The 16,389-nt window shown below is 44.1% G+C and overlaps 1 protein-coding gene across 2 annotated transcripts in view; it reads right to left on the bottom strand.

Moving 5' to 3' along the window:
* LOC109911619 (receptor-interacting serine/threonine-protein kinase 2-like) overlaps positions 1-15,639 on the bottom strand; it is a 22,896-nt gene extending 7,257 nt beyond the window's left edge. For both annotated transcript variants that reach the window (XM_048605524.1, XM_048605525.1), the window contains exons 1-9: positions 15,058-15,639; positions 11,380-11,692; positions 10,597-10,745; positions 6,348-6,397; positions 4,715-4,873; positions 4,477-4,553; positions 2,963-3,035; positions 1,265-1,303; positions 271-309 (exon numbers count right to left, since the gene is read on the bottom strand). In XM_048605524.1, the coding sequence (XP_048461481.1) occupies positions 271-309; positions 1,265-1,303; positions 2,963-3,035; positions 4,477-4,553; positions 4,715-4,873; positions 6,348-6,397; positions 10,597-10,745; positions 11,380-11,692; positions 15,058-15,287 (1,129 nt within the window). In that variant the 5' untranslated portion in view covers positions 15,288-15,639. The remainder of the gene's footprint in view (positions 1-270; positions 310-1,264; positions 1,304-2,962; positions 3,036-4,476; positions 4,554-4,714; positions 4,874-6,347; positions 6,398-10,596; positions 10,746-11,379; positions 11,693-15,057) is intronic.
* Positions 15,640-16,389: the final 750 nt, after the last annotated feature.

Raw genomic sequence — 16,389 nt, 5'->3', positions numbered from 1 at the left:
CAGGTACGCATGCACGCAGGCACACACACAGGTACGCATGCACGCAGGCACACACACAGGTACGCATGCACGCAGACACACACACAGGTACGCATGCACGCAGTGAATGTGTGTCAAAAATAGCAACAAGAAACCAAGACCAACTTCTCTGGTACCAGACAGGATCAGCTCAAGCTGCACAGACATGTGTCTGGAAACTCTCTGCCATTCAGCAAGGCTAAGGGTCACCCGGCATCTTGTTTGTTTACAGAGAGACACGCACTGACTCACCAACTACTTTGATGGGCTCATTCTGTTCCGGAACTGGTTCTAAACAAAACAGAGAACAGTTGGCAATCAGCACAAAATATTACATCACAAAAATTCATCTTTGAACAGAAGGATTTCCTCATTCCTGAGTCTGAGGACACTTATAAAAAAAAAGGCTCAGATTAGTTCTGACAAAACAGTCTTAATCATTCTGTACAATCTACAATGAGGTGAGACAAAGCTGGGTGGGAGGATGAGCTGTGACGAGGATACAGAGATATTGCAGTGCAATTTGTATAATTTTGGGTGAGTGGGGAAAAAACATGGCAGATGCAGTACAGTGTGGATAAATGTGATGTTATCCACTTTGGTAGGGAAACAGGAAGGCAGATTATTATCTGAATGTGAGAGGGGAATGCGTAACTCGAACACCAGTCACTGAAGGTAAGCATGGCGGTGCCACAGTTAGTAAAGATGACAACTGGTATGTTGGCTTTCATATCGAGAGGATTCGAGTACAGGAGCAGGGATGTTTTACTGCCAATGTACAGGGTCCTGTTGAAACCACACGTGGAGTATTTTAAGCAGTTTTGGTCTCATTATCTGAGGAAGGATGTTCTTGCTATAGAGGGGGTGAAGCAAAGGTTTACCAGATTCTTGAGATGGCGAGACTGACTTATGAGGAGAGGTGAGCCTGTGGAATTCAAGGCCAAAACATTGTATGACTTCAAGGAGGAGTTAGATATTGGGGCTAAAGGGATCAAAGGATATGGGGCGGGGTGGGGTGAAGGCAAGGCAGGAACAAGCTATTGAGTTGAACAATCATATTGAAAGGTGGAGCAAACTCAATGGGCCGAATGGCCTCCTCCTGCTCCCATTTTCTGTTTCTATGAGCCTCTGGCACTACCTAGTGCTGACTCAATGGAACTGCAGCAAAGTGTCAGACGTTGGTGGATTCACTGATAATATTCAACATCATTCACAACTTCACAGATAGAGACAAGCACTAACTCACCGACCAAGTTGATGGGCCCATCCTGTTCCTCGACCGGTTCTAGACAAAATCCAGAACAGTTAGCAATCAGCACAAAACGTTATCACTGAACAGAAGGATCTCTGTAATCCTGAGCGTGAGGATACCTTAAGACTGAGATCATATCAGTCTTGATGACACTGGAAATGTGATTCTGTGCAATCATGAGCCTCTACTGCTACCTGGTGGTGACTCGGTGGAACTGCAGCACGTGGTCAGGCCAGATAAAAAGAATGAGAAGTTTTCAAAGTCCCAGGGTTTAGCATGTGACTCTTTCTGTGCAAATGATCATATCTATTCACACCATTTACAGCGAGCAGTCAACTGACCATCCAGCAGTGTTAGCAGTCAATGCACTATCATTGAGGGAAGGCACATCAGTGTTACTGCCTCCTGCTATGTACAATCTAATACTATGAAGGCTGTGGACTGAGACTATGTGGGAAGTATCTCCTGCGGTCTAAGAGAACCCACCTGGCTGCTATCATTTCGAAGCGTGGGCACTAGATAGGAAAGGACTGAACAGTTGATCCCAGGGCTCTTTCCAGTGTCCTATTTAATATTAATCCAATAGATACCATCCAGATACAAAGTCATGCACAGAGCTTTGTATAAAACATCCAGCACTGATGCAGTAATTGTAGGATTCCTGGCCTCACTCTTCTCGTTACAAATCAAACTAAAGTTAAATAACGAAACAGGGAGGTCTTGTGGTAAGATGAACATCCGAGTCTCTGGGTTCAAGGTCTACTGTGGGATGCAACAGCCAAAACAAAAGTCCGTTCATATCTTGGCCAAAGATATTACTTTTCATCCTGTAAAACCTTCCAGTTCAGCTACAGGCATCCAAGTCAATGGAGTGCCACACAGTAAGCTATCGAAGGTTAGCTGTCTATCCCAGGAATAACTAACTGCTTTGTCCATCTCATACGTCACTAGACACAGGAAAAGGAAAACTAGTTAAATTGCAGTTGGAACCAAAGGTCATTACCCTGAAATTGCTGCCAGATCCACAGAGTATTTCCAGCATAATCTGGTTTCAGTTCAGAGTTCCAGCCCCCTGGAATATTTCCTTTGGACTCGGACTACAACCTCCTGGAGGTTCATGGATTCTTTTGTCTTAACTGCCTCAAATCTAGCTTCGAAGTTCTGGCCCATTCATCGTCCACAATGTTGTGTATCTGCTCAGTATTTGTGGTCCAAAATAAGAGCCTTTGGTATCTCTGTGCATCTGACACCCGGTAGCAAACAAACATAACTTGTCAGCACCACCGAAATACTCTTAGCTATGACACCTTCACAATAGGCCATCTACTCCCAGCTATGATACCTTTGCACTGGGTGGGGCTGTATTTTGGCAACGACACCTCATGCTCCAATGGGATTTTATTGCATCTTAGTTACAGTACTTCCTCCATTGGGCAGGCCCTCGGGACAGTATGACTAATCGAAGCATGAGCAGATGTTTGAGAGCTGGCTGCAATACCAGTCTGGGTGATTAGGGTATGGGGCGACTTGTACTTCATCCTTCTGCAGTCACATTAATACTGATGTAAAACACGATGGATCTAAAGGCTACATTGGTAACTGGTGAGCGACAAGGAGCATAGTGTTGGTACAAGATTATGCCTTAATTTGGACAGGGTTGAGTCTGAGAAAGGAGCTCTTGACGAACATTACCATAAAGGGATCTGTTGTCTTCACTATCTCTCAGCATTGCCCAGTCAGAAACTCCATCCACAGACTGTGACTTCTGTACAGAAATAAACATAAGTAGTTCAGGAAAAATAACAAAACACCTGCAGTTAGCTGCTTTCATTTTTCCTCATTGCTGGTTTCTAAGCTACAAAAAAAACGTCCACTTACACCTCCTCCCTCCATCTCCAACCTCCTCCCGATCTCAGCCAGGACCAATACACTGTCTTCTTTCTGGATTTTCAAAACTGCATCTCCTTCTGCTTCACCACCCTCTGACAATCTACAGACTTCATAAACCTAAATTTAGTGCCATCTAACCATTTTTTAAATGACTTGGTGCAATACAATTCTGTCGTAAGCATGTCTTATTTAATTCTTATTTTCAATGTCTTCTTTTACTGGGAATGCTTTTTAATTCCAATTCACATGTTTGGTTCCTTTCTCTGGTGACTGTCTGTGTGGAGTTTGCACATTCTCCCAGTGTCAGCGTGGGTTCCCTACGGGTGCTCCAGTTTCCTCCCACAGTCCAAAGATGTGCAGGCTAGGTGGATTGGCCATGCTAAATCGCCCGTAGTGTCCAGGGATGTGCAGGCTGGGTGGGTTAGCCGTGGGAAATATGGAGTTACAGGGACTTACAAACACTCTGCTCTTCAGCAGGGTGGTGTAGACTTGTTGGGCTAAATGGCCTGCTTCCACGCTGTAGGGATTCTATGATTCGATGTTTGGTGAACAAAACTCCTGTTTGCAAAATACTCAGCTCCTTTGTTGAGCAGAAGGATCGGTACTGCGACAAGGTAATACTGGTGTTTATCGAGTGCAGTGTTCTGGGGAGTTCAGGGGTGTTTTGGAAATGTTTATTCTAATGACCAGGGAATGCAGTAATGCTACTCCTAGATTGACGGTACAGAGTCCTCTCATGACACCGTTAAGAATAAATTCAAAAGCACGCATCCAGACACACTTTTTCCCACACTGCTGTCATTTCTCTCTCTCTCAGATAAAGTACAGCTTCTTAAAGCTGTGGCAGAGTGGGCACTAATACAGCAATACGAAGTGCTAAACTAAGACTCACGCAAGAAGTTGTCATTAAAATATTGCTTGCCCTGTTGTGCATGTTAAGAGTAACATCAGCAATGGAAGCATTAACACTAGTTGTAGAGCTAGGTAGGCTCAAATCAGCCAAAATTCCCAATCTTTCTCCCTGCTGGCTGTGCATTGGATAGTAAAGACTCCTTATTGAGGGAAGAATCGAGTCTGAGCTCCCTGCCCACCGTAGAGGAACGGCACAGCAGCATTCACACCCGGGTTTGCAAGGACTGGCACTTCAGGGAAATGCCCCGATCGCCTAAGGAACGGGACCTTAAGCAGGGGGAGTCAGTATCTTCAGAAGGGCAGAGGGAAACGTTGTCTCAAAACAGGAGAAGAGGAAATAAACAAATTGAACAATGCACCATATCGACAAATCGCCGGTTTGGAAGAGTAGCCAAGACCAATACCTGTTTTGTCAGGTCCTGGATTGCAACTTGAATGTCCTGCTCATTTGACTGCGTTGGTTCCAAATCATAAGCACACCCTGTAACAAAGAGATACATTAACTACTGTATGTCTGCACATGGCTGGTGATGTTGGAAGGGGTAAGCAGCCAGTACTGCTTCTTAACAGTCCTCGGGGTAACCCTTGCCCCATTACAACAGCTTGGTAATGTTTCACAATGACAGGAACTGTAAAACATACTTAAAAAGGTTGGCCGTTCATCGGGGATTGAATGCCAACACTTCTTCATCAGGGGAATAAGTACTTCAGCTGATTCTGGTAGATCCTGAGGAATCGCATCACAGTCTGGCCTGGCACCCCTTTCCACACAGAGTTTTATTTGCTGAGAATTTACAGCATCTGAGAAAGGGGACAGAGAGTACAAATCAGGCAGCAATAGCTGAAAAATCAGACAGCAGTGTTTGTGTGACATTAAACGGGATAACAGAGAGGCGCTAGATACAATTAGGCGTGTGCGCAAACGATATCTGCTGGCCTATAAAATGTCCGCGGTTGAATTTTAAAACATTGATCAGTGTGCTTCACGACAAATTATCCAGCCTCTGATTACAATGAGGTGTAGAATCCGCTTCCCATGACAGCAGTGCTCCCAACGTTCAGCCTGACCTCAGTCTCAACACTGTAACGTAGATAAGAAAACACTCCAGACCACATTGGGGAGAACAGATACCTCAAGAGGAGGTTTATCTGAAATATAAATGCACCTTGAGTATCGGAGTTGAGACATCACGTTACAGCTGTACACAAGACTTTGCTAAGGCTGTATTTGGAGTGCTGCACACAATTCTGGTCGCCCTGCTGTAGGGAAGGATGTTATTAAACTGGAAAGGGTGCAAAAAAGATTTACAATGATGTTACCGAGACTGGAGAATTTGAGTTATAAGTAGAGGCTGGGTAGGCGGGGACTACTTTTCCCTGGAGTGTAGGAGGCTGACAGATGTCCATTATAGAGATTTACAAAATCATGATGGGCATAGATAAGGTGAACAGCTGAGGTCATTTCCCCAGGGTAGGGGAGTCCAAAACTAGAGGGCATGAGATTTAAGGTGAAAGGGGAATGACTTAAAAGGGACCTAAGGGGCAACCTTTTTCCATAGAGTATGGTGCATGTCTGGAATGAACTTCTAGAGGAAGTGGTACAGGACAGTACAGTCACAACATTTAAAAAGACATTTGTACAAAGGTTGAGGGAGATACGAGCCAAGTGCAGGCAAATATTTCAGCTTAGGAAACCTGGTTGGTATGGATGGGTTGGCCCGAAGGCTCTGCTTCACTTTATTCAGGCCAACGTCAAGTTGCACAGTGCACCCTGTGCCACACAGTCACATGTGGCTCACATCTTGGATCTGTATGACCTTCCTACAGCAACTGGCAAGGGGATGTGTGGTCACAAATGCAAGGAGTGCTTGTGAATCCTGTTGCTGAATTAGTGCACATGGGCACACTCACGGTATTGGACTGATCGGATGGGAGATCTGGCCGTCACATACTGCCCAACCCAGTACAACAGAGCGAGAAGCCCATTAATGATCAGTTAAAGGATCAGATACACTGCTTCCCAGAGAGATCCATGGATTAGACATGAGAAGAACTGTGTATATGTTATACATACAAAAAACAGAATTATTGGAGTGTAGAAAGTATCTGAAAAGGACCCACTGCAGGTGTGTAATGAGAAAAATGTAACAAACTAAAATACAAGATTCTCTTTCATTTTAATAAACACAGGGACGTAGCTTACTTCAATTAAGATTGACAATGTCTCCACACAACAGATGAGAAAGAATAGCGACACACACTCAGTTGAACTTACTTTTGTAAGGCTTTTGGCAAGTTATTATCTCCCAGATGATAATTCCATAGCTACAAGATTATAAACAGAGAATAGCCATAAAGTTATTCATTACAGCATTAAACTCAGGTTAAAGTTTAAGCAATCAGTCATATAGACATTGTTACAATCCCCTGTCGGGAACCAGAGAAAAAAAACTCATGCCAAAGGGGGAAGCAATCAGGATGATAAAGAGTAAAAGATGTTATCTTCATGGTAGGTGGGGCAAATGGGAAGGAAATCCTTTAAGTTTGGGGTACACACCCAGCCCACCAGGGGGCAGTGTGCAGTGGGATCTGTTCAAGAGTCCACCTCTTCTTCCCATTATTCAGTGATCCCAAGAAGGATTTTCGATAATATGACAGCACGGTGCGTGCCTCGCTGAGATCCAACTCTGTCACAAGCCAAGGTAACAAACGAGCACATGCATAAAGCAAGCAGTAAATCTCATTTCAATGATCAGGTTAAACTAATCTTTGGCTGGACAGTTGAAACCACAAATATTAAAGTATCTGAAGATTATGATTGATCCTAGTTATAACCACAAAGTAGACAACCAATCTCCGGTCAGATAATTTGTCGACTAATTGGCCTGGAAACAAAACTGCAGCTCTGAAAGTGAAAGTAAAAGTCAGAATCTCAAAACCTTCAGTACCATACACAACTGCCTGCTCATTGATCTAACAGTGCACTGTCAGTAATGTTTGTATTTAATTTATTCCTTAACAATTTCAATATCTGTTGTGCACATTCCATGATGATCCCAGTGAAAGGCTCGATTAAAAGGCTTTTCAAAAAATGTACAGACTGCCCATGGGTAATCCACTCAATAAAATGGAGAATGTGTTATTTTAGAAAGAACTGAATCATAATATTACAAATCACATTGCATTATTTGGTTGCAGTTTGACGTGTCCATTTATGATCAAATTACTTTCTATCTAGAGGTTCCTTAAAGATTAATTGCTCAGGAAGATGTCAAAGGGAGGGGTGGCTTTGAGGCCCGGTTTTCAGTAAGGTCTCTAACAGGAAGTGACTGCCTTTTATTCTTAGACTGAAAGTGGCAAATAGTTATCAGGCATTAGCAAATCTCACACAACACTGCTGCATGTTGGACGATGACAGCAAAATTAGTCAAAATAAAGTACTGATCATTATCTAGGATGCTATTACAAAATATTACTAAGTTGGATCCTGGGGTAAGACATCTGTCCTACAGTTAGAGGCTAAGTTAGGCCTATGCTTTTCCAGGGTTGAGAAGAAACAAGGGTGATCTAGTCGGTTGGACAGGGTAGACTGAGAGGTTGCTTTCATTATCCTAGGAATCTAGACCATTGTGGGAAAACCTCAGGATAAAGGGGTAATCATTTAGGATTGAATAAGAAGAAATTTTTTCACTGACAGGGCTTGGAATCTTTATACTTTTCCACCCCTAGAGGACTGCAGATGTTCTAACACTGAACATGTTTGAGACCTAAGCTACAAAGACATACTTATGCCAAATAATGATTTTAGTCCATCTGCTGAAAACGTCAAGTTGAACTCTTTTAAAACTATAAGTACTGAAAGTACACACGAGAAGTGTCTTGAGCTCATAGCCAAGATAAACACCGAATACGCAAATGATAAATGCCAGATTCCAACCACATTAAAATGAAACCATCAGATCTGCAAATTCTCCCCACCCAAAGATAAAGGCCACATGAAGAGTGCAAAAGACCCCATTTATACTGCCTTACTAACAAGGCACCAAGGGCAATCTCTTTATTAGGTATTAGGTGTTGGAAATGGATCACAAAATAGCCAGGTTCTGATCAATGGGACCCTGGTTTAAAACAGCTCAATAAAAATGAGCTGATCAGTTAATTAAGTTGCAATTGGAAGATGTGATCATATTTGAATTAGTGATATTTGGAGAAGAGCAATCTCAAAACAAGCCATCCCCTAAGGAAATGCTCACGTCTCTCCTGCCTTTCTCTCTGTCACACTCCATGCACAACTCGGAAGCTCTAGCCCTGTCTTCTGTTGGTGACTCCCTCTCCATGTGCAGCAGGCAGAGATTTTTACGGAAGGACTCAACTCCCTGCTGTGGCTCCCGAGGAACAAACAACTCAATGCCTACATCTTTAAATTGGAAATTCAAGCCAACAAGTTCAGCCTGAAACTGAGCCATTGCAGAGTCTTTGACTTCAATTTAAACAGACTCTTTGACCAATCCATCCTTTCCTACTCTGTAACCTCTACTTGTCCATGAGTAGAATTTAGCATAAGCGTGCAAGTTAGAGCATACTTTATTATTTTACTTAGAAGGTTTTAGATGAGTAATATTAACCTGTCTTTGTTAAATTTAAGAAAGCCTGTCCAATTAGCTCTTTAATGATCGCAGCATGCAAATAGTTCAGTACTCACTAAACTGGCAACATATCCTTTCCAATCAAAGGAATCTGTTGTGCTAAAGCAAAGAGAGGTGTCACCAGTTCATAACACAGACAGATAGCTTTTTGATGTCTCAAAGAATCAAAGGATACAGGGTATCGACAGGAAAATGAAGTTGAAACACATGATCAGTCATGATTATACAGAATGGTGAAGCAGGATCAACAAGCTTTTTCTTATTTACTCAAGTGATAAGGGCATCGCTAGCTGGGCCAGCATTTATTGGCAGTCCCCAGTCACCCTTGAGAAGGTGGTGGCATGGTACCTACTTGAACCACTGCGGTCCATGTGCTGCAAGTAAAGCCACAATGTTGTTAGGGATGGAATTCCAGGATTTTGACCCAGTGACAGTAAAGGAGCAGCAATGTATTTCCAAGTTAGAATGATGACAGTTTTGGAGGGGATCTTGCAGGTGGTGGTGTTCCCAATTATCTGCTGCCCTTGTTCTTCTAGAAGGATGTGGGTTTGGAAGGTTCTGCCTAAGGAGACTCAGTGAATTTCTACAGTGCATCTTGTAGATAATACTCACTGCTGCTACTTAGCGTCGTTGCTGGACAGAGCGAATGCTTGTGGACGTGATGCCAATTAAGCGGGCTGCTTTGTCCTGGATGGTGTCGAGCTTCTCGTGCTGTTGGAGCTGCACCCATCCAGGCAAGTGGGAAGTATTCCATCACACTCCTGGCTTGTGCCTTGTAGATGGTGGACAGGCTTTGAGGAGTCAGGAGGTGAGTTATTTGCTGCAATATTCCCAGCCTCTGACCTGCTCTTGTAGACACTGTTTATGTGGTGATTCCTGTTGAGTTTCTGGTCAATGGTTACCCCAAGAATGTTGACACGGTGATGGTAACACCATTGAATGTCAAGGGGCAGTGGTTAGATTGTCTCTTATTGGTGATGGTCATAGCCTGGCATTTTGTGTGGTGTGAATGCCACTTGTCAGCCCAAGCCTGGATATTGCCCAGATCTTGTTGCATGTGAACATGGACTGCTTCAGTGTCTGAGGATTCACGAATGGTGCTGAAACATTGTGCAATCATCAGCGAACATCCCCATTTCTGACCTTATGATGGAGGGAAGGTCATTGATGAAGCAGCTGAAGACGGTAAGGCCTAGGGCCTGCACGGAGGAACTCCTGCAGAGACGTCCTCGAGCTGTATGTTCTATGTTTGCTCCTAGACTGTGTGGTTTTATCTAATGAATATGGCTGGAAAGTATACATGTCCGTGGATCTTCAACTTCCCATTCAGACATAATGCTGCTATTAAAGTAAAATATGAACACCCCTCCGCGGTCAGGTTCCATAGTAAGCAGCTGGTCCTACAAAGTCAGGGTTATACACGGGCATCAAATTGAAAATCTATCCCATGAACAGGGCAGGGTCAGTCAGCCAGGCTGCCCCCCGCCTCAGCCAGCATTCCCTCAAACTTTCTTTCCGCGGTATTCCAATACCTCCGGAATTGAAAGTCAATGCTGCGATCGGCGTGCTAACAGCAACCAGCATGTGTGGAACTTTGGAGTGTGCAGTTTAGAGGGAACACTGTCTGCAGGCATGCAATCACTGCCCGCTCCCCCGTGACAATTCTGCCCATCCCCTAATGGTGGTGCTGCCCAACTCCCTGTGACCATGCTCCCCCCACCCCTTCAAAGAGACACCCGATTGTTGCTTCTGCTTTGTGGATGTTAAAGAAGGTCAAATAAGTCTTGGGCACTCAAGTAACAAAGGTAAAACAAAAGATCCTTTGGAAACAATTTTCTGTATCACAGGGTGACCATTGATGACATTTTTTCTACTGACCTGTACACATCAAACTTCACATCTCCTCTGGTATTGACGTCCTTGAAACATTCGGGTGGTATGTAACTAAGTGTCCCCTCGAATTTGCTACTTTCACAGCTATACTGCCCTGTGGATTTGCGCCACTTGGCCAGGCCAAAGTCACAGATCTAGGAAGAAAGAAAGAAAGTTCAAATGTGACGTATATGGTCTGAAAGGTGTATTTCACTCGGACAAAGTGAGCGAGTGAGTGATTGCTCCTGCAATCCAGGAGCATAGGATTGGAGAAGTCATTTTGCGCTGCAGAAACAATTCCCTGCATTGCAACCAGCCAATTCCATGTGGGAGGAGATCTGTTTTAACCTGATATTTGTGATTTTGTTTCCAGTTGACCTTTCCTCCTCAATAACTGGGGAACACCCACTCAGCTCAGTGAAACTATAATTACTTTCCAAGCCTCATCTTCTTTCCTAATAATTCAGGCTGGGTCCTGCCTCCAATACCTGGGCTCACGTCGCAGATTTATGATGAAGGTCATGACTCAGAATTTTAGCCTGCCCTTTCATCGCTTACATACTGGCTGACTGGCAATGCTCAGTGTTTCCTGGTTTTATTTTGGGTTTTGCCTTTCAAGTTATTCCCTCTCCCCTTTCATTTTGCAGGTTGCCAGGCGGGTGGGGATAACCAGTTTTCAAGCGCCCCTTACTCCCTTCCTCCCAAGGTGGGCGCGCTGAGATTAAACAGGCAATCAATGCATTTAGGTGCTAGAACAATGCACCAGGTTTAACAATATATTCCATTTACCTTCACATGATAGTCGTTATTCAGTAGAATATTGGCAGGTTTCAAGTCATGGTGAAAGAGTGCTGGCTTCAGGTTATGTAGGTAGTTCACTCCTAAAGCAATTTCATATGCAAAACGCAGGCGCAGAGGCCATGGGACATCATAGTTCACAAGGAGTTTATCTAATGATCCAGCCTCCATGAATTCTGTTACTAATCCCAATGATGGCTGTCCATCCTTCATGTTATCTTCCGTAACTCCGTACAACCGCAGGGTGTGTTCAAATTGCGCTCTGTGCATCTTCTTTGCTTCTTCTAACAACTCCTGCTTGTCACTGTAACAGCAAACAGGTTCACAGAGAGACACCACAGTGAGATTGCTCATCACCATCCCAGCCTCAACGTCTCAGATCCCATCCTGCTCGTGCTCCTACAATCCTACCGTGGCCAACCAAGAGCTGAGCACACGGCAATATCACAGACGGGATTTATGAGAATAACATATACAAATAGTACCCTCACGACACTAAAACATCAAAACCTTAAAATCGGTGCAACATTTTCCTGCATTAATGTGGCATCTTTCACATCCACAGAATGCCCCAAACCACTTCACAGGCAATAAAGTATTTCTGAAGCACAGACATCAGAGTGATGTAGATGAATCACAGCAGCCCAAATTTCTCAAAGCATGATAAAGTGGATTATCAAAGTGTGTTTCTTATAAATCATTGAAGAACACTGGTCAGAATATTATTGTACCCATCTTATTTCTCCAGTAGTCTTTTTTGATTGATAAAAGTGTGAGCTTATTATCCTTAATAGGGATACATATTGCCCACAGGGGAAGCAATGGCTGAGTGATATTACTGCTGGACTGCTAACCTAGAAACCCAGATAATGTTCTGGGGACCCAGGTTCAAATCCTGCTATGGCAGATGTTGAAATTAGAGTCCATTGTTGATTGTTAGGGGGAAAACCTACCTGGGTCACTAATGTCCTTTAGGGAAGGAAACTGCCATCCTTACCTGGTCTGGCCCACATGTGACTCCAAACCCACAGCAATGTGGTTGACTCTTGACTGCCCTCTGGGTAATTAGGGATGGGCAATAAATGCTGCACAGCTAGCAATGAATAAAGATACCATTCCAAATGACTGCTTCTCCTTTAGACTGAAGTTTTTTTTTAAATAACTTGAATGTTTTTGTTAAGTTGATGACGCAATCGAATGCAGCCTGTCTCTAAAATTTCGATACACAGCAAACTTTCTTTGAATAAAACAGAACGACAGAACTTGTACCAAATAACAGGAACCCTGACGTACTGGTCAAGAGTTTACTGTAAGGTAATGATGAGGTTAATGGCAGTCACTGTTAATAATGCACAAATCACACAGTAATGTTAGACTAGGTCAGATACTTGGATAAATATAACTGTGGTGAGAGAGATGCACTGTTCTACCATTAACTTCCTGGAAACAACGCCTCACTGCATGATGCAACATTCAAAAGTATTGAGCAGTGTGAAGTTCATGTATTTGTATGGCAGCTATGAACCAAACTCTACATAAAACTTCATCCCTTCCTATCTAGTTACCATGTTTATTGGTGTGAGATAGCCTGATTTCAGTCAAATAACCTCTGAAAGTTAATTATTGCAACTGTGAAGACTCAGTCATCATAGATTCCCTACACTGTGGGAGCAGCCCATTCAGCCCTTCAAGTCCACACTGACCATGCAAAGAGCATCCCACCCAAACCGATTCCCCTACCCTATCCCTGTAACTCTGCATTTCCCTGCACCTAACCTACACATCCCTGAACACTACAGGCAATTCAGCATGGCCAATCTACCTAACTTACACATCTTTGGAATGGAGGAGGAAACCGGAGCACCCGGAGGAAACCCACGCAGACATAGGGAGAACGTGCAAACTTGACACGGACAGTCACCCGAGTTGGGATCAAACCCGGGTCCCTGGCACTTTGAGGTATCAGTACTAACCACTGTGCCACTGTGCCACCTATCCTTCAGCTTTTAATTGTTGTTGTAGCTTTTTTCCCTCCCCCACATGTCAATTCCAACTTTTTCAAGCAAAGATTTTTAATTAATCTGTTGGGGCACATTATAACATAACATACCTCTTCAGCAGGTATGACTTGAACTTGGGCCCTCTAGCTCTTAGGGAGGGACGCTGTCACTGTGCCATAAAACCCTTCAATACCTTTGGTTATTTTCTGTCTCTTTTATATGTCTCTCAATTGATTACGTGAAGGGTTGTGGTGCAATGGGGTGGTGTCCCTACCTCTTAAGCCTGAAGTTCTGGATTCAGGTCTCCCTCCAGAACTTCAATGACCATGGAAGGTGTAAGTGTCCTTGTTATCTCAAGAAACAACCAGAAGCAGAATCCAACTTTGCATTCCTTCACTCTATTTTGTTTTATGTGCCTGATTGACATCAAATTCAATATTCTAAATGGCATGTTTAGGTGCAATAGTAATCTGTGGTGGCATGGCTGAATGGTCTAAGGTGCTAGTTTTTTTTTAAAAAATCTCCAGTCTCAACTGAGTTATTTGTTCAAATCCCACTGCCGCCAAAATCTCACCACTATACAGACATGATGGGCCAAATAATCTCCTTCCATACCATACTAATTCTGTGGTCCCGCTTGGTTAAGGAGTTATCCAGTTGTTTAATAAAAGCAAAATGCTGCAGATGCTGGAAGTTTCAGATAAGATGCTGGTGAAAATTGCTCAATTACCTGTCCAAAATCACTCAGATGTACTGGAGAGGGTGCAGTGCCCGTTCAGCGGAGGCAATGTAATTATCACTGGACCAGTAATCTAGGTTAGGCTATTAGACTGTGCCAATTCTCTGGACATTTGGTTCAAACGTGAAAGGATTCAGAAAAGATTTACAAGGATGTTGTCAGGGCTGGAGGGTTTGAGCTATAGGGAGAGGCTGAATCGACTGGGGCTATTTTCCCTGGAGCATCAGAGGCTGAGGGGTGACCTTATGGAAGCTTATAAAATAATGAGGGGCATGGATAGGGTGATTAGCCAAGGTCTTTTTCTGAGACTCTGGGAGTGCAAAAATAGAGGGCATAGATTTAAGGTGGGGAGGGATAAGATTTGAAAGGGACTTTGGGGGAAACTTTTTCACACAAAGAGCAGCCAGAAGAGGTGGTGGAGGCAGGTACAATTACAACATCTAAAAGGCATCTGAATAGGTACACGAATAAGAAGGGTTTAAGAGAGATATGGGCCAAATGCTGGCAAGTGGGACGTAGATTAATTTAGGATATCTGGTCGGCACGGACGTGTTGGATGAAAGGGTCTGTTTCCATGCTATGTCTTTAAATGGCAAAATCTGAATTGTATTCAGTAGAAATCTGGAATTTCAAACTAGTCTAATGGCGCCCATGCAACTAAGCAACGTTCTGTGCAAAATCTTGCGGAAATTGTTGTTTGTTGCTCAGTAAATTCTAGTTAAATATTCCCCAGCCTGCGGAACCTGGTTAGAAGCAGATTGACTGCACACTGTTGAGATTGAATGGAAAAGTTTTGTTTTTGAAAGATGTAAAGTTACAAAGAACAACCTCCTCACTCACCAGCACAGTCGGCAAAAGGAAGTGTTCTCAATGTAAATCTGTCCGCGCTACACCCCCCCCCCACCAAAATAACAGAGAATCGTTCCTTACCTCCCATTCACCCTAAGGTACTTGACTGCAACCCAGATCCCCCAAGAGTGGTGCCGAGCTTTGTAAACCTCTCCGAAGCCCCCGGAGCCGATAGAGCACCTCTGCTGTAAATCCCTGGGCGCGATAGCAGTGAAGGAAGAAGCTGGGCTCTCCCCGGGCCGTCTCTCGTGGTTCCCCGGGTACAGTCCCGCAAGCCCTGGGGAATCCTGCTGTGCAAACTCCCCCTCCATGCTCCGTCACCCCTGGACACTGTGTTACTGCTATCACTCGGCGCTTAAAACAAAAGCCCTTCCCCTAAACTGGCCATCTCGCGTCGGACCCGAAACACCAGCCTTCCTGCTCCTCTGTTGCTGCTTGGCCTGCTGTGTTCATCCAGCTCTACACTGTGTTATCTCGCGCCGGAGCTTTCGTTTTTGAAATCCCTTCTTCAGCTTTGTGCACTCCGACAGTATTAATTTCCCAACCTGTGTTGGCCTGGAGGTGGTGGTACTGAGCTGTCTCTGGGACCACTTCAGTCACAAGGATTGCCCTCCCCTCCCCTACGCTGCTGAGGGTGCTGCCAGGGGTTTCCACCGATTTGTAAATCTCAACCAACCTGCAAAACTAAAGATTTTGAAACCAACCGTTCATCCATCAGTGTCAGTCCTACCCAATAGCCTCCACTACAGCCGCCGCCCACTGTCTGTTCTTTAACAGCAATTCAGAGATGGTCCGTGTCTAGAGCACGGAAACAGAAATCTTCGATCCAAACCCACCAGATTTCCTAAACTGATCTAGTCCCATCTGCCAGCGTTTGGCCTCTATCCCTCCAAAAGGAATTGGTATAGTTAGGCGGTTGTTCATGACTGGTGCACACTTGATGGGCTGAAGGGTCAGTTTCTATGCTGTATTTCCCTATGACTATTATGTAGATGGTACACGCTTTTGCCATTGTGTCAGTAGTGAAGGGAATGAACGTTGGAAATGGTGCCAAAACATGCTGTTTTATTTTAGATGATGCCAGGGTTTTTGAACATTGAGATGATCGTCTAGCGGTACTGTTGCTGAACTATTAATCCAGAAACTCGGCTAACGTTCTAGGGACTTGCGTTTGACTCCCACCACAGCAGATGGTGGGATTTGAATTCACCAGACTTTTAATTCCTGATATTTATTGATAAGCATGAAACCATTGCTGGTTGTCAGAAAAATCCCGTCTGGTTCACTAATGCTCTTCAAGGAAGCAAATCTGCCATCCTTACCTGGTCCAGCCTACACGATAACTCCAGACTCACAAGTAATGTGGTTGACTCTCACCTGCCCTTTGAAGCGGCCTCGCAAGCCATTCAGTTG

Source organism: Rhincodon typus, chromosome 15 (assembly GCF_021869965.1).
Source record: "Rhincodon typus isolate 14 chromosome 15, sRhiTyp1.1, whole genome shotgun sequence".
In the NCBI taxonomy this organism is placed as follows: Eukaryota; Metazoa; Chordata; class Chondrichthyes; order Orectolobiformes; family Rhincodontidae; genus Rhincodon; species Rhincodon typus.
This window is presented reverse-complemented; position numbering and strand designations above follow the sequence as displayed.